Source organism: Lichenostomus cassidix, unplaced genomic scaffold, assembly GCF_008360975.1.
Source record: "Lichenostomus cassidix isolate B80296 unplaced genomic scaffold, HeHo_3.0 HiC_scaffold_773, whole genome shotgun sequence".
Classification (NCBI taxonomy): domain Eukaryota; kingdom Metazoa; phylum Chordata; class Aves; order Passeriformes; family Meliphagidae; genus Lichenostomus; species Lichenostomus cassidix.
The window spans coordinates 3,425-22,140 of NW_028147794.1; the positions used below are offsets into that span (position 1 = coordinate 3,425).

The 18,716-nt window shown below is 46.6% G+C and overlaps 1 protein-coding gene across 1 annotated transcript in view; it reads left to right on the forward strand.

Annotated features, from left to right (window-relative positions):
* The first annotated feature begins 629 nt into the window (after positions 1-629).
* The window catches only part of LOC146420804 (zinc finger CCCH domain-containing protein 3-like), a 42,018-nt gene continuing 23,931 nt past the window's right edge, over positions 630-18,716 (forward strand). The window contains exons 1-4 of the mRNA XM_085048008.1: positions 630-811; positions 12,169-12,250; positions 13,629-13,784; positions 15,469-15,538. Of these exons, the coding sequence (XP_084904134.1) occupies positions 721-811; positions 12,169-12,250; positions 13,629-13,784; positions 15,469-15,538 (399 nt within the window). The 5' untranslated portion in view covers positions 630-720. The remainder of the gene's footprint in view (positions 812-12,168; positions 12,251-13,628; positions 13,785-15,468; positions 15,539-18,716) is intronic.

Consider the following 18,716-nt stretch of genomic DNA (forward strand, 5'->3'; position numbering starts at 1 on the left):
TGCAGGGATTGAGGAAAATCCTTCCAAGAGCCAGATTTGGGGTCAGAATAAAAATATCAAAGTTGTGATGTCTGATTAATAATAGGAATAATGATACCAAAAATACAGACTCATGGACTATTTTGGGTTGGAAGGGACCTTAAAGTCCAAACCCGTGCCATGGACAGGGATACTACCCACTGGGTCAGGTTGCTCCAAGTTCCATTCAACCTGGCTTTGAAGCACTTCTAGGGATGTCAAAGCTTGTAGAGCTCCATAAAATTTCGCTAAGCTTGGTGAAGCTCCCACCTTGCTGATTCTCTCATGGAATTGCATCCACATTTCCTTGTTTGTGCCAGGGATGAAGGTGCAAGCCAAAGGTGGGAGAAGTAATTTTTTTGGTGTCAGTCATGAGGAATGAGAGCTTTTCCTCTGTCAACGGCAAAAACATTGCATCACTTCCATTGTAGTGGGAGCTGTCCCTGCCCATGGCAATGGATTTGGAATGAGATGATCTTGAAGATCCCTTCCAACCGAAACCGTTCCATGACTCTCTCATCCCGTGGTTTGCTCATGAAGCAGCACCACCTCGTGATGTTTCCCTAATTTTGCTGACCTTGACTTTCTTTATCCTGCAGATCCCTGTTGCTAAACCAAACCCGACCCTCACTCCAAGGTGGCAAATCTCAGCTCGTGCAACAGCGCTGGAGGAGCAAAGGTTTCCGCTGCATCGGCGGGGTCATGTACCGAGTGTCGGCCAACAAACTCTCCAAAACTTCCAGCAGCCCTGTCCGGGCCAGGGACCTGAGCACCAAAACTCCCATCAGAGCAGGTGAGCAGGAATTTGTCCCAATTCGTGTCCAAAATCCATTGAGTTCAGTTTTTAGCTGTTTATTTCCAGCCTGAGTGTTGTGACTCATCCTCGTAGGATTCCAGATGTGAAGATGGTGGACATCCCATGGTGCTGTTCTTGCTTTACAGTAGCTCTGAAAGGGAAGTAATGTTGGAGAAATCAAACGTTTAGGAAAACTGAGGTTTTTCTTATGTCAGACTTAAGCTTGTGGAGATGTGCTGTTAAACTTGGTTCTTTTTTGACCCTGAGCAAAGTCTTGGGTGACTTCAAACAGCACCACAAGGTTGAGGTGCTCATCAAATTATGTTCAATATTGACCTGAAAACCTGGGAGGATCATTCTGCAGATACCCATGGAATGATGCCCCCAGTTTGATGAATTCCCAGCTTTACATTGCACTTCTATTTAATTTGTGTTTCAGCTCCTCCTGTGTTTGATGCCTCAACTGTAGCTCTTTAAAAAGAGCAGATTTTAACAGTGGTTAAAGTATTTTTTAAAATTTCTTCTTGTTCTCAAATATTTTTGCTTCCTAATTGGTTTATTGAGATTTTTTGGGGATAGTTGAACTGGGAATAGCAAAACCAATGGATTTGTGTTGATGTTTTTCTTGGCTGGAAGGACAAAGGGAGCAGAGATGAGAATTTTTAGGGATGGTGCTAAAAATAAGGTAATGAGGGATGGTTTGGATTGGAAAGAACCTTCAAAGTCATCCAGTTCCATCCCCCTGCCCCTTCCACTATCTCAGGTTGCTCCCAGCTCGGTCCAGCTTGGCCTTGAATGCCAAAATATGGAGGGAAAGCAGATGAAGAGATGTAGCCTTCTAAACTATCTGCCTCACAATTCCTGTGGGAATTATGAGGCATCCTGGGTGGTTTTAAACCCACAAAGGGCAGGATTAGGGGAGGGAAGGAGCTTTGTGTTGGGATGTGCATGAATATCCATCACTGGGTTGTGTCCAAGCTGAGAAACACCAGTTTAGTGTGGAATTTTTGGAAGAGGGATTGAGCCAAAGGTATGATTTCTGCAAATTCAGGCATTGGAATTGTTCATGGGGGTTTCCTGGGGGAATTTGGGGTGACAGGGCATGGAGGAGATGTGATCACCCCATTTTTCCTTCCTTTGTCCTTTAGTGAGGTCTCATTAAGAGAGAGGGGTTTAATTAGTCCAACTTTGGGACAGAATGTCCCTTCCAAGGTTATTTCCTATAAAATACAAACCAAATCAGTTATTATTTTCAAGATATTTCTTATTTTGCTGTTTCCTCCTTCCCCCTGCCACGCAGCATGTTGGGTTTGTAACCACAAAACCCGAGGAACCGCTGTGTATCAGTATTTTCATGTCATCTTTCATCTCTCCCCATAATTCATCCTCCTTCCCAAGGATGGATTCCACAGATTCCTCTTGCCTTAGGATAACTGGGCCTGGCAGGGCGGAAGATTTGTGTGTTCTCATCGGCTGCGAACGTTTGCTCAACGCTCTGTGTTTTCAACACTTGACAAAGTTTATTTAAAAGATGGAAAAAAACGGCTTTTCCTTTCCCTTCCAGTGCCGGGCTCTGTGTGTTTTGAATAGTGGAGAGACGGGAAATGCTCCTGACAGTTTAATAGCTTGGAGTTTACTTCCAGTGGGTTATAATTCTGCTTTTTCCCTGGATTTATTGGGTTGGGGTTTTATCTCTACAGTACAAAATCCAATGCTGGGCACTGGGGCTGATCCATCCACACCATCATAGCATTCCCAGGTGATTTATTGATGGATGCTGGTGGTGAGTTAAGATTTGGTCCTAGGGATGCACTTCCTTGCATCCTTATGCTGTGTTGGGATCAATCCTGAGGCTACCAGCAGCTATGTGAAAAGAAGTTTTCAATGGTTCTTCTGCAATTGGCTTTGTAGTGGTGGAGAGACAAGGAGGGCACACAGCTTGGGGACAAGGAAAGTGTCACTGCAATCTCAGGAAAAGTTTTTAGAGGTGTTTTGAGTGTAAAAAAACCTCCCTGGAGCAATCACAGCATCACCATGGCCTGTGCAGCTGCTGAGAACTTTGCTCTCATCACATGTGTGACTCTGCTCCCAAAGGATTTCTGAGCCTTCCACACTTGTCTCTGGAAAACTGCAAATAAAATACAGAAATAAAAAGCCTTTTTGCCTTCCCAGCTGGACTGGGAGCTTGGATGTGGCATAATTCATTTCTCGGGCAAGGATGGAGAAAAAAACCTGGAGCTCAAACACTCACTGCTCATCCCTGTGCAAGACAAAGATGCGGAATCACACATGGAAAAACTATTTCCCTTTGGGATAACTGGTATTTTGGCACCTATGTATTTTTTCACTTTGCAGAAGTCTTGGAAAGTCGGCAGTAGGATGATGTGGAAGGCATTTGCTACGTGGCAATTAATTAAACAAGTGGAATAATTGGGCTTCTCCGCTCTCAAGAAACCTTTCCTTCATTTCTTTCTCCAGCTGCTAAGGCGTTCTCCAGACTGTTGAGGAATTTCCATGAAATCAGGGAGAGAAGCAAAAGGTCCTGGGCAATGTAGAGTTTCACAAAGAAATACGGAAAGGGAAATACAAGATTGAAAGCAGCAGAAAGCAAATTAAGGTTTGACATTGTCCGGAAACCAGCCCTGACCCCAATCTCAGCACGAGCCGCTGCTGCTGCCGAGAGAGGAATTACACTCTGTGAGCTGGGCTGGCTCCAGCAGGGTTTTCCAAGTGTCCAGGCAGCTTTTCCATGAGCAAATCCTCACCTGCATGATTTGCTTACCCTCTGCTGAGGTTTTAGCTCTTGGGAAGCCCATAGGAGCCTTGGTGGCTTTGGGTACTCCAGAGATGGCAGCTGGCTCCTTCATCAATGTGAATTTATTTTTTGGTGTTTTCAATTTATCTCTATGACCACAGAATCCAGAGCCTTGGAGGTACCCAGATTGCTAAGCTCCCAAAGGAGCTTTAAAGTCCTCCTGAGTGGGTGTCTCATACACATCATGATGGTGGCTCTGATCCTAGAGGAACAACATATTAATTAAAATGTGGTTGAATTCAGCCTTCCAAAACTGGGGGGGTCTTTTCCTGGATCCAGATACTTTCCCTGTCTCCATCCTGCTGTGTCATGTCCCTTCCTGACTCAGTTTCCCCACTCTGGGGCAACAGTTTCCTAGTGATCAGTTGGGAAGATGGAAGTTCATAGAATGGTTTGGGTTGGAAAGGAGCTTAAAGACCATGTCATTCCAACCCCTGTCATGGAGAGGGACACTTTCCACCATCCCAGGTTGCTCAAAGCCCCATCCAACCTGGCCTTGAACACTTCCAGGGATGGGGAGTCCACAACCTCTCTGTGCAACTTGTGCCAGAGCCTCCTCACCCTCCCAGGGAAGGATTTCTTCCCAATATCCCATCCCTCTTTGAGCTCAGTCCTTAAATTTCTCTGGGCTCAGCTGCTTGCTTTTAGAATTCCTCCTTCCTGTACCCCTTTTTAGATCTGGCATGATTTGGGCTGCAGTGGGAGAACTCCACACTCGGAGATCTCCACGGTGCTGGAAGAAACTGCTCTCTGGCCTCCCTGTTTACCAACTAATTTTAGAAGTGCTGAATGCCACACAAATGCTCTTCCCAGTTTTTCAAGGATGATGAAATACTCAACACTGCTGTTGTCTCAGTGCCACCCAGTGCTTGTGGGAATGATGCTTCCTCATCTGAGCTGCTCAGCTTTTTACTGAAGGAAGGGAGGGATTTAGGATTGGAATGTTGCCACCACCCATCCTCTGCCACCTCTGCTTTTAATGTTGGTGTTTTAAGGGGAGTTAGAGAGGATTCACTTGGATGTGCCAGGCTTTTCCTTTTCCCCTGGTCCATGGAAACATCTCAAGTTTCTTCTTGTTTGCCCACCATGACCCACCTACCTGTATTCTGTCTTCAACACACCTTGAATGTGTTGGGATCAAGTGGTGGAGAAATAAGGAATAATTTGGTGGAGGACAGACCAAGACCAACCCAGTGCACTGAGGTGTGAAAGCAGGGAAATTTGGGATGTTGTTTTCCTCAGGTTTCTGCTGGTTTTGGTGTTGCTGGTGCCAGGATCCCCTTGTGCTCAATCCCCTTGAGGTGAAATCCTTGGGTTTGGGATTGCTCAGTCTCCTGCCTCTTTTTGAGCTCAGTTCCTTGGCTTCTTCAGGCTCAATCCCTTGGTTTTGGGAGGGCTTAATCCCTCAAAACCTTCAATCTCTTGGTTTTGGGATTGCTCTATCACTTACCCCACTTGAACTCAATCCCTTGGCCCCTTTTGAAGTCATTCACTTGGCTTTGGGATTGCTCAATCCCTTACCCCTTCTGACCTCATTTCCCTCAGCCTCATTGCTTTTTCTTTGGGATTGTGGGATCCCTTGACCCCATTTGTACTCAGTGCTTTGTCTTTGGGATTCCTCAATCACTTCCTCTTTTCAGATCAATCCCTTCTTTTTGGGGCTGCTCAATTCCATGGCCCCTTCAATCTCAAGGCCTTTTCTTTGGGACAGGGGAATCCTTTTCCCTGGTCAATCTCAATCCTGTGGTTTTGGGATTCCTCAATCCCTTACCCCTTTTGAGCTCAGTTCCATCTCCCCTTTAGTCTCAATGTCTTGTCTCTGGGATTAAGGGATCCCTTGGCCCCTTCAGTCTTGATCCTTTGTTTTTTGGAATTGTTCAGTCTCTTTGAGCTGAGTCCCTCAATGTCTCTGAGCTCAGTTGCTTGCTTTTAGAATTCCTCCTTCCCTTACCAATCTTTTTAGCTCAATCCCTTGTTTTGGGGATTACTAAATCTGTTAGCCCTTTTGTGCACAATCCCATATATTTTGGGGATTGATGAATCAATCCCATATCCCTTTCAAACTTAATCCCTTATCTTTGGGATTCCTCAATCCTTTACCCCTTTTTGGATCAGCTCCTCAATCTCAGTGCCTTTGGAATTGTGGGATCCCTTGGCCCCTTTGGGCTCAATCCCTTGATTTTGGGATTCTTCAATCCCTCAACCCCTTTGGGCTCAATCTCTTAGTCCCTTTTAAATTCAATCATTTTTCTTTGGGGTTCTGGGATCCCTTGGCCCCTTCAATCCCAATCCCTTGATTTTGGGATTGCTCAGTCCCTTTCCCCTTTTGAGCTCAATTCCGTGGCCCCTTCAATCCCAATGCCTTTTGTTTGGGATTATTTAATTCCTTTGAGATCAATCCCTTGGCTCCTTTTGAGCTCTATCCCTTAGTTTTGGGCTTGTTCAATCCCTTTGACCCCTTCACTCTCAGTTCCATAGTTTTGGGATTGCTCAATCCTTTTATTCCCCTTGAGCTCAATCCTTTGGCCCCTTCAATCTCAATGCCTTGGGATTGCTCAATCCCTTTTGCTTTAGGAGTTCAATTCCTCAGCTCTGGAATTACAGGGATCACATCCTGCTCCAGGCTCCTCGCCCACATCTGCTCATACAACATCCAACCCAGAGCTGCTTCATTAATTGAAGCTGCTTCATTAATAAAACACTTGGGACCACCTGACTCTGGGACATTTCATGGGGTATGGGGACAATTGGGCAGGAAAACAGGAAAATCTCCGCTTGTGTAGCAGCAGCTCATCCCTTCTTTTTCTGTTGTCTTCTCTGAAATGAGGACTTGTGCTGTCCAGTGAGGGAAATAAATGACCCCCAGCAGCTGTGAGTGCTGATCCTCAGAATCTGCGGAACCCACTTAAATGAATAATAATTAAAGAAATAAATTTCCCCGAGTGCAGCCTCAAAACTTTCGGTTCAGCAATAAAGCCAAGGAGAGACTCGGAAAATGAATCGCTCGGCTCTTTCCGAAGGAGGCCGCGGTGGGCGAGGCAGGATGATAATGGGATCTATTAAAGGAGCCGGTGTGGTTTAAGGAAGCCTTTTCCAGGTTTTTTGGGAACAGGCTGAGTGGAAGTGTGTGGTGATGCTGACACTTGAGGGATAAAAGGATTGAGCGATCCCAAACCCATGGAATTGAGAGTGAAAGGGCCAAGGGATTGACCAATCCCAGAACCAAAGGATTACACTCAAAAGGAGCCAAGGGATTGATGTCAAAGTATTTAAGGAATTGAGAAATCCCAAAGACAAGGTGCTGAGATTGAAGGGACCATGGAACTGACCTGAAAAGGGGCAAGGGATTGAGCAATCCCAAGGACAAGGGATTGAAATTGTAGGGGCCAATGGATTGAGCTCAAAAGAGGTTAAGAATTGAGTAATCCCAAAGAAAAGGCACTGAGATGGAAGGGGCCATGGAATTGAGCTCAATAGGGGTAAGGGATTGAGTAATCCCAAACCCAAGGAATTGAGCTCAATGAGCTGAAGGACTGAGCTCTGGAGGGATAAGGAACTGAACAATCCCAAACCCATGGGATTGATGAGTAAAACCTAACAGGGTGATGGGATGACCCTGTTGTGGTCATCCCCAAGTTGGAGCACTGGCCAGTGGAGTTCATCACCTGCCTGCCATTGCTTGGGCAAATCCCTGGTTGTTTCCCTCTGTGTGCAAAATTTCCATAAATTATCCTTGATTTGGGGCAGTGGAAGCAGAAGGGCAGCAGTGGGCTTGGCATAGGCTCGGCACTCATCATTCTACTAACAACCTCACCCTTTTGCCCATCCTTTGGCCCTGATACACCCACATTTCTGCATTTCTCCTTTTGTGGGACTATTTCAGTTTTCTACCCTGGTTGTTTCCCTCCATGGGTACAAATTTCCATAAATTATCCTTGATTTGGGGCAGTGGAAGTAGACGGGTAGCAATGGGCTCGACACTCATCATTCTAACAATGTTCTCAGCCTCTTGTCCATCCCTTGGTCCTGGCTCATCCCATCTCTGAATTTCTCCCTTTTTTTGGCTTTTTCAGTTTCCTGCCCTGGTTGTTTTCCTCTTTGTATAGGATTTCCATAAATTACCCTTGATTTGGGACAGTGGGAGCAGATGGGAAGCCATGGGCTCGACACTCATCATTCTAACAATGTTCTCACCATCTTGCCCATCCCTTGGCCCCACCACACCCCAGCTCTGAATTTCTTTCCTTTTTTTCTGCCTGTTTCATTTTTCTACACTGATTGTTTCCCTCCAAGGGGAATATTTCCATAAATTGTCCTTGATTTGGGACAGTGGAAGCAGATGGGCAGCAATGGGCTCATCATGGGCTCATCACTCATTGTTCTCACAACATCCTCACCCTCTTGCCTATCCCTTGGCCCTGACGCACCCAAATTTCTGCATTTCTCCTTTTTTTGGCAGTTTCAGTTTTCTACCCTGCTTGTTTCCCCTCCCTGTGTAAGTTTTCCATAAATTATCCTTGATTTGGTGGTGGGAGTAGATGGGAAGCAATGGGCTCAACACTCAACATCATTCAAACAATGTGCAATTCTAACAATTCTAACATCATGTCCATCCCCTGGCCCTGGCTCACCCCAGCTCTTAATTTCTCCTTTTTCTGGGCTATTTCAGTTTTCTACCCTGGTTGTTTCCCTCTGCATGTAAGATTTCCATAAATTATCCTTGATTTGGGACAGTGGAATGAGAGATGTGCAGCAACAGCCTCAGCACCCATCCTTCCAATTATGCCCTCACCCTCTTGCCCATCTCTTGGCCCTGGCTCACCCCACCTCTGCATTTCTCCCTTTATTTTTTTTTTGCTACATCCAAAATTCCACAGCTTTTCCACCATATAAAAAAGTAAATTATTAGATCAGATGTTCAAACAGACCTTTCTGTGAGATGAGGTCCTGATCTTTGAGCTGCGCCTTAGGAGCAGTAAAGTCCTTAAATAATTAAGCAGGTGATAATTAACTGATATTTGCAGCCAATTTGTAAGGCAAAGAAATATTTGGAATGCTCTTTTCGGGGTGTGTTTGTTGCATCCCAAGCCCTTGGGTGATGGGGAGCTGAGCAGGAGTGTTAGACTGGATGGGAGCATCCAGATATCCATGTGGGAATGCTGGAAAGCACCAAATGTTGCTCCTGAGTGCAGCTCCTGAGCTGCCAAGGGAAATCTCATCCAACCTTTTCCTGGAGGAGAAGCACCTTGAGCCTCAAGCTGTGTTTTGGGGTTATGGAAAAAAAACCAGGATGCAGCAGATGGACCCAGACCCACTTGAGCTGAGTTTTGTAATTAAGGATATGAAAAGGGATAAAGTTCATTAATTTATGGGTGTTGGTGGAGGGGTGCAGCATCCAACCCGCTCGTTTTAAGCATTTTTTATTTGACAAGGAGAAACTGTGCCTTTTTCCCCTTTTCTGTCAAAAGCTGGAATTTCAAGCGTTGAGCCGAACGCTGCGGAAAACACCGCGGGACCGCTTGGCTGTGGATTCCTTCCGAGGAGCAGGGAAAAAAAGAAGGAGCTAGGCTGTAGCCCCTGCTATTAATCATAGCTGTAATCATGCATTTAATGAACATGACAGCTCCCTCTCCCTCCGGAGAGACGCGCAGAGTCTCCCGGCTGGATTGGGAACAACAATCACTTCTCACCGCGAGCCACCGGAGCTGCCAGCGTCGGGTTGGGATGATGCATTGAGAGGAACAACCCCCTTTTGCACAGGCTGTGGGTTTCCTTGCGGATGATATTCTTCCAAGTGACTGAATCGTTGGGAAAGGGGGAGAGAAATCCACCTGTCCCTTCCGCAGGGTGGAAAATAACCCGGCTGATGCTGCCGTGCTGCGCACAGTCGCTTCAAAAGCCCTTAATGTGCAGTTCTTGATGCTCTCCCTGGCAGGTTTTCTTATTTTCCTGCTTTTTTCCCCCCTCCTCTGTTCTGTTCCTACCACCTTGGAGCACAGGAGAGGAACTTGCCGTGGCTCTTCCTTAAATTTCCATAGGGTTTTGGTGATACCAAGGATGTGGGAGTTGCTCTCCTGATCCGACAGCACTGCTTCATCCCAGTGTTGTCCTGGCTTGGGAAGCAATTGAGGAGAAAAACGGGACATATCTGGGACTGGGACGTGCCCAGTGTTTTGTCTGGAGCAAACAAGGCTCCCAAAGTCGAGCCCTGGGGGCATAGTTTCAGCTTTTTGTTTCATTAAGGCCAGACTGCAGCAAATTTCGGCTCCTGGTGTTGGAATTTAACCCTTATCCCGTTTTCCAGTGTCTTTTGATGTCCCAATTTCACCCCAATTTCAATAAAACAGCCTCCACTGCCAGGAATATTTATTTATAATGTATTTATTAATGCACAGCTCTTGTAGTGACTCCAGCTGGGAATTTCAAGTTAGCAACCTCAATAAAATCCAAATTTAGGCTCCTTGGACCTCCTGAAAAGTCTGGAATATTAAACCCCCTCTCCTGCACCCACTTCTTTGCTGTTTTGACACTCACAAAGCTTATACTTGTAATTAGACTTCCACAGTGCAAAAGCTTCCAAAAATACCCTTGTGCCAGAGCCTGAGTTTTTTCCATAAATCCCAATGGATGGTGAAATGTATAATTATGGAGTTTTCATGGGTTGGCTCCTCCCTGAGAAATATTTGGGTAGTTTTCTAATAGTTTGGGGAGGATTTGCACATAGGGTGAATAATTAGGGAGTGGGAAAATGTGGATAGAGGGTTTCTTTGCCACCTTCCAGGCTGATGCTTTGCCAGACCTGGATGCATCTCACGTGGATTTTGCTGTGGATGGGTCCAGATCTTGGATAGTTAAACTACCTTTGGGATGTGAGTTAATTCCTGGAATGGGAAATGCACATCATGTTATAGCATGACATCTTGCTGGAAGATAAAACTGGGGAAAAATACCCCAAAAAATCATTCCATGGATATGTTTTTGCTCTGTAAAAATTCCAACCCACTGGCAGGAGGCTGTTTGTCTCTTTATTTATTCTCTTTATCTCTTCAGTGATTCCTTCTTTCTAGCCAATATGAACTTTAAGGTTTCCTTCCAGCCCTCACCATTCCATGATTCCCTGATTCCAAGATGTGGTTGTTAGGCTGCTTTAATGGGAAGGTGTTCATCCCTGTGTCTCCACTTTTATCCCTGAATTTTAAATATTTGGAGGGATTGTCGACTGCCTTCGGGAGCCAATTCCTGGTCTAGCCATCCTGCTGAGCTTGCTTTAAGGAGTATTAAACAGAATTCCAGAGGGCTGAGGATGCTCCAGCCATTGCCCCAAAGGTTGGATTTTAATTTGGGTTTTTCTCCCTGCATCATTTGGGAACTCAGCCTTGCTCTTAACTAGAGATGCTTCAGCGGCATCTTCGGAGCATCCCAAAGTTGACTAATATTTATTGTAGCACTAAAAAAGATGCTCCTACAGCCTGGGACAAGAAGGAATTCAATAAAATAGGGGAAAAAACCCTCTCAGTGATGGCTCAAGTGCCCCGTTGATGGAATTTGATGTGCAGAGGGAACAGATGGGGCTTTGCCGACGCCGGCAGCCGAGTGACAGCTCGCGGTGCCGCGCTATCAAATTCCACTCGCTCACTTCCCAACACGCCCGGGCTGGCAGGTGAGTGACTGAGCTGCTCTCATCCCACCTGGAAAACTGAAACCCAGCCTTTCTTTCCCATTCATTCTTCCCTGCACCAGTCAAGGATGATTTAATTCCATGCGTGTACGGATGGGAGCAGGCTGTGGGGAGCGGCCAAGCCAAGCGTGGAAATTTGTTGGATTGATAGTGGAAGCGTGGGATTTGCTTGGAGAAGTGTTTGGCTCATTTGGGTGCTGAGGGGAAAAATTCCTGCTGTGTTTGGGGCTGGCAAGGAGCACTTCTGGCTGAGCTACTCCAGAGGTGCTGGGAGAGGTGTGGAAGTCCCTAATCCTCACCCATCGGTGCTCAGGGAGCTCTGAGCTTTGGATTAAATGAAATCATGGAATAATGGGATGGTTTGGGCTGGGAGGGAAGTGAAGGTCATCCAGTTCTGACCCTCTGCCAGGGGCAGGGACACCTTCCACTATCCCAGGTTGCTCCAAGTTCCATCCAGCCTTGCCTTGGACATTTCTAGGGATGGGGTAGCCACAGCTTCTCTGGGCAACCTGGGCCAGGGCCTCCTCACCCTCCCAGGGAAGAATTTCTTCCCAATATCCCATCTATCCCTGCCCTCTGGCACTGGAAAGCCATTCCTCCTTGTCCTGCCTCTCCAGCTCCTTGTCCTAAGTCCCACTCCAGCTCTCTTGGAGCTCCTTTAGGCACTGGAAGGGGCTCTGAGGTCCCTTTGGAGCCTTTTCTTCTCCAGGCTGAGCAATCCCAGCTCTCCCAACTTTTCCTCATAGCAGAGGGACTCCATCCCTCCAATCATTTTTGTGGACTGAATGTGCTGAGGACTGGGTGAATTCCTGCAAAGTTTCTTCATTCCAAGCAGTGATCCATGTGTTTTTCTCTTTCCAGCATTGAGATTGCACTCCACTCCCAGTCCTGGGGTTTCTCCACCCGGCCTGAGCAGATCCTCAACGTGCCGATACATCGCCAGGTCTGTACTCACGCAAAGCAGGAATGATGTGCTCCATCTCTGGAATTATGCTCAGGAGGGAGTCAGGAGCTTGAGGAACATCTCTTGAACTGGATGATGATTTGGTGAAGCTCTGGCTGCTGCTTTTCCTCAGCTTGTACTTCAAGGTGGTTGTAAACTCAGTCAAGGCCTCCCTACACTCCCAGGGAAGGAATTCTTCCCAATATCCCATCTAGCTTTGCCCCCTGGCAGTGGGAAACCATTACCCCTTGTCCTGACACTCCATCCCTTGTCCAAGATCCCTCTCCAGCTCTCCTGGAGCCCCTTTAGGCACTGGAAGGGGCTCTGAGGTCTCCCTGGAGCCTTCTCCAGGCTGAGCATTCCCAGCTCTCCCAGCCTGACTCCAAAACAGAGGGGTTCCAGCCCTTGGAGCATCTCCGTGGCATCCTCTGGACTCACTCCTTCCATTCTCCACCCAGCCTGGATTTGTGCTCAAGGTTACCCAACACACATCCATGACATTGCACTTGGCATTGCACCTCCTTTTAACCCAGGAGCTGCAGACAAGCAACAATTACAGAGGTAAAAATATGCATTTCCTCTAAAAATAAGTTCTTTGAACCTGTATTTTTCACGCATAATGCACTGTGTCCTCTGAAAAGTGGAGCTGACCCTGCTCTACCACCAAATAATCTGCTCAGAGAGATCTGTGTGCCCTCCATGGTTTGTGTCCACTTGAATCTCAACACTTCCCCTCTTCCACCTGATCCAACACATCCCTAGAGTTGCTGGATAATTCCCTCTCCAGCTGGAAGCTCGTGGAAAACGTGTGCTAAGCAACTTCTGATCTCCTTAAGTAGCTTCTAGTGGGATCAGGCAATTAAAAAGGAGTTTTTGTGCTCTTTGGGGGTACTTTTTGTTCTGTGGCCGTCATGTAGGTCCTCGTTCTTTGAGGTCCACAAGCAGGTGCCCACTTGAAGGCCATGAATAGCATCAAGCCCAGCTGGTGGGACATGTGCTGAAGAGCCCTCCAAGTAATTCAGCCTTGCCATCCTGTGCTGTATGAGAAGAGGATGTTTCCTTCCTCACCTTATATTCCCCCAAAAGTGTGGGAATCTCTCTCCACGCCATAAAATCCGAGGAGAGAATCAGAGATATGGAGGTGGGAAGGGATCTCAGTGGTGACATTGGTGTTACATTTCAGATTTTTAATGATTCGGGGTAAAATTGGCCAAAAATTGAAAATACTTAACAGTTTATGAGCATGAACTCTGTGAATATTTTGCTGTTCAAAATTGGGCTCCTCCGTGGTTTCAGGTGCTGTTGATGTGTTTTCTCCATGTCATCATGGTGTTGGAGCTGGAGGTTTTCCCTCACCCTGTCCCTCTTTCTCCTTCAGCCGCGCTGTGCAGCGGAGCTTGGCCATCATCCGTCAAGCCAAGCAGAAGAAGAAAAAGAAGGAATATTGTATGTACTACAACCGCTTTGGGAAGTGCAATCGGGGTGAGAACTGCCCCTACATCCATGATCCAGAGAAAGTGGCTGTCTGCACCAGGTAGGGATGGACATGGAATTGAGGTAAACTGGGACATTGGGTGGCTTTGGTGCTTCTTTATGGGATATTCCAAAGGGAAACAAACTGATGACAGAGATGTAGGACAACAAGGATGGGAGTTCTGGGTAAGGTGTGGGTTCTGCACTCTTGGGTTGGAAGGACAAGGACAAGAAGAGGCTGGAGAATCATGGAATGGTTTTGGTTGGAAGGGATCTTAAAGTTCATTGAATTCCAACCTCCTGCCATTGGCAGGGGCACCTTCCACTATGCCAGGTTGCTCCAAGCCCTGTCCAACCTGGTCTGGAACACTTCTAGGGATGTGGCAGCCACAGCCTCTCTGGAAATTCCATTCTAGCACCTCACCACCCTCCCAGGGAAGAATTCCTTCCCAGTATCCCATCCAACCCTGCCCTCTGGCAGTGGGAAGCCATTCCCCCTTGTTCTGTCCCTCCATCCCTTGTGCCAGGTCCCTCTCCAGCTCTCTTGGAGCCTCTTTAGGCACTGGAAGTGACTCTAATGTCCCTTTGGAGCCATCTTTTCTGGGCTGGGTGACTTGAACCCTTGCCCTGACCACGCTCCAGGTGATTCCTTCAGCAGCATTCCTCAGATCCATTCAGATCCATGCAACAGGTTTGAATCCCTCAGCTTGTGACGTCGTGCAGCTCTGAGACTCAGTGATTTATTCCAGGAGAACTATCCATGTTGGCAGCTCATTAGACCTGCCCAAGAGTTGATTAAACTCTATTATGAGTCATTTAAAAAGTGCAGAAAAGCCAACTCCACTGATGAACTCCTGGAGTAATTTCTTCATAAATTTGCCGCTGTGCTGGAATCACTTGGAAGTTGCTCAAAGCTCGATGAGAGATGATAGAGGAGGGAAAAGTGATTTATTGTTTTTTTAACTTATTTTATTCCTTCTCACTCATTCTCCCATAGCAAATCCCATAACTCCTTGCCTACTTTAAGAATTGTGCACCTTGAGGTCTTCTGGGTCTCCATCCTGCCCTGTTTCCGTGGATCAGTGGAGGACAACACTGATTTCTCCCAGTTTTATGTCTCCTCATCCTGTTACCTTCAGCTCCAATCCCATTCTTTAGCTTTCCCTTACCATTTTTAATTTTGTTAATCTGCTCTCACACTGCTCACTCCTAGGAAAACTCTGACTCCAAACAACCTCATGGGCTTTGGGATCTTGGTTCCTGTTCTGGGCCTGTCTTTGCTCCTCCTGGTCATTGGCCACTCACACCTGGAGCTTCATCCAGCATCTCCTAGAATGGGATCAGAAAATCCTGGAAGGGTTTAGGTTGGAAGGGACTTTCAAGAGTATCCAATCCAAGCCCTTGCCATGGGCAGGGACACCTTCCACTAGACCAGGTTGTTCCAAACCTTGTCCAACTTGGCCTTGAACATTTCCAAGAAGTCCACAACCTTTCAGGGCAACCTGGAAAAATCAGGGCTCTAGGAAAGACCTTCTTCTGGGAGCATCAACTCTGAATTTTGGGGTACAGGCACTGCTCTGCCTACTAATGAGCAGCCAAATGTGATGAAAGGATAAAATCTATGAGGAATCATCATCTGCTCTTCTAACAAGAGGGATCTGTACTAATTTAGGGTGTATTTGTTTAAAACCATGTGTTTTGTGACCCACTTTGTGTCCAACCCTCTCCATCTGCTTTATCTCCAGGTTTCTCCGCGGCACGTGCAAGAAGACAGATGGGACCTGTCCATTTTCCCACAAGGTGTCCAAAGACAAGGTCTGTGTGACTTCCCAACAGGAATGTGGCTCTGTATGTGAGGGGGTGGTTGTAGGAAGGTTCTTCCTCATTAAGTGCTTCCAGCTGAGTTTGGAATTTTGTTGTTAAGCAGTCCAGGTTCCTAAATTATGACAGAACCTTGAAATGATGTGGTTGGAAGGAACCTTAAAGACCATCTCTTGGCCATGGGCAGGGACACCTTCCACTATCCCAGGTTGCTTCAAGCCCTGTCCAACCTGGCCTTGGGCATTTCCAGGGATGAGGCAGCCACAACTTCTCTAGGAATTCTATTCCAGGGCCTCTCCACCCTATGGTTCTAGTACAGAATGAGGTCTAGAAAAGACCTCTGAGGTCTTGGAGGTCTAAAAAAGACCTCCAACTTCAAGTCCATTTAGTTGTGTCTAATCCTTCCGTACTTCCTTAGCTGTGTCTAATCCTTCCATACTTCCATAACATCCCATTTCCCTGGAAATCCCTCTGTGCGTGGGTCAGAGGATGTTGGAGTTATAAATTGATCTCAGAGGTATAAACTAAACTTTCTAAAAACCCAAGTAGCAAAATCAGGTTGAAATCATAACAGAACAACTTTGGAGTTCATTGTTTTCCACCTTCCTGATGTATTTGTAGTTCCATGGTTTTATTACACGAGGTGGAAAAATAATTTGGGGTTTTTATTTTGGGTTTATCAGTGATGATTCATCACCTCAGCCTGTGTTCCGTGGCTGGGATCTCCTCTTGGACGTAGCTTTGGAGACTCCAGCACGGAATCCGAGGTGCCTGAGGCACGTTCCTTGTCCGTGGGGAGCTCATAAGTTATCCAGGAAGTCACTCTGAATGAGACACGGAGCACCAGATGTTTTTTACATGGATTTCTCTTCAGAGTCACTTAATCACGAGTACATAAAACAGGGACAGGGACAGCTGCATTCCCTGCCTCGTGGCGTGTCGGAGCAGGAATGGGGATGAGGATTGATAGATGGAAAAAAGGGTAGTTTGGGTTTTTTTTCATCCTGTAACAGAGTCAGACTTCAGAAATAAAGAAGCCAAGAATGAAGAAAGCTTTGCAGTGAGCTTGGCTGTTGGTTTATCCAAAATTTTTGTAATTAGTGAGGCCAACAACTTCTTGTCATCCAAGTAAATGATGTGCAACCTGCTGCCTGCACCTCTGAACCAAAGGATTGAAATTCACCCTCCGTAAACTCCAAATTAAATGGAATTTTAGAAGGTGGTGAAGCCTTTTTTGGTCCCAGGGCAAAAACCTGGATGAGACTTGGGAATTGGACATGCCCAAGGAACTGTTTGAGTTGGTGGTTTACTCACCAAAGGTTGGATGTGGATGAGTTTGTGGTTTCCATACCCAGGAATATTCCTTGGTATGTTTAATTTGCTGGTGGAGATTTGGCCTCAGTTTCCCCTCCAGGAATGCTGGTGTGTCTTGGTCCCTCAAGGAGGACCTCAAAATTTGTCTTCTGAGCTCCGTTTTGGGTGGCTAAATGGAGAATGATGGAAAACTAAACCTTTAGCAGCACCTCACCAATTAGGGAAGAATAATGATAATATTGTGGGAATAAAACGGAATTAAAAAGGAGTGACCACATCAAAGATCTGTCTGCCAATAGCATTTTGGGGACAGAATCCCTGGGATGGGATCCCATGGGATGCAGTGACCTCCGCCCATCTCACCTTTATCATGAGCTAACGAAGCATCACCTCAACCCAAGATGAATCATTAATTAACAAACCAAAATCAAAGCAGGCAGGTGCCAGCTCTGAAATGCTTTCTGAGCACGTTTTCCCTGCCATGCTCTGTGGGGAAAGGGGATTATTTTTCACAGGATTAACCACCCTGAGGGTGGTTCAAAGGTCTTCCCGTTTGCCACCTTGTCATCAGTGAGGGCTGGAAGAGAAACAGCCTCCTCCATGGAGTTCAAGCTTGTTCCAGAGTGATTTATTACCACGGGAATGCTGCTTCCCAAAGCAAGAGGCAACTTTGCTTTCCAAGTCCTGGAGCTCCCCATTAACTTGGCAAAGGTGGCTTTCCCCTCATTTATCAGAGCTGGGAAAAGCAGGTGAAGGAAGGAAGGAAGGAAGGAATTTTCCTCCTCAGCAGAGGAAGAAAGCTGTTTTGCTCCTTCTTCGGGAGTTTTTGGAGCAAATCGCACTTTTTCCTCAGATGAGGGATTGTGCATGGTTGGTTTTTGGCTGTTTGAGTTGAGGTTTTAATGTGATCCATGTTTTTTTTTCCTTGTGGTCAATGATGACATGGTGGTTTGGGGATTCCCAATTTTGTTGGTCCCTTGATTTCACTTTGTGGTTAGTGGAGAGGGGATACCCCAAACCCTTCTCATTGGAGAAGCTTCAGATTGTTGTTTTTGTGTATCTCACCTTGGTGGAATTTTACTGGTATGGGGTTTCCAATCCAGGAGGTGAAGGAACAAAGACTTGCAGGATATGGCTCTTGGTTTCAGGAAAAACTGTTTCTCAACCTTGGTGTGCTCCCATGCCTCAGTTTCCCCACTGAAACATGGGAATAATCTCTATTTTCTATGGGAAAAATCATTATTTTTTAATGGAAAATTGTGTGGATTCAGCTGTTGCAGCAGCAGGGAGTTTTTCCCCATCCTAAGCAGCAAACGCCTTGCTCTAAGCAGAGTGGTCTTTAGGGTAGAAAACAGCTCCAGATGGTCACAGAGCTTTGCAGATGCTTCCAAACACCAGTGGTTTCCATCACCCTCTGGTGATGGAAAAAAGAGCATGGGGAAGAGGAAAGCTCTTCTTTTTCCACCCCCTGCCATGGGCAGGGACACTTTCCACAGTCCCAGGTTGCTCCAAGCTCCATCCAACCTGTCCTTGGACACTTCCAGGGATGGGACAGCCACAGCTTCTCTGGGAAACCTGTGCCAGAGCTTCACCACTTGAGGAGTTTTGCTCCACAGAGGACTCAGGCACAGCCCTCAGTGAGGAGCATCCACTGAAGTGACACACAGGGAATTTCTCCCCAATGGATCAGAGTCACTGACAGATCCCAGCAATGGGGAGAAGCCAGGAAATCTGAAGGAAGCGAAGGTTGCGAGAGGCCGGGACTCGAGCAGCCGCCCGCTGCTGTTCCAACAGCTTTTCCCCTTGAGGAACTCGGAAAGAATCAGCATTTTTCTCCCTAATAGAGCTTCAAAACTCA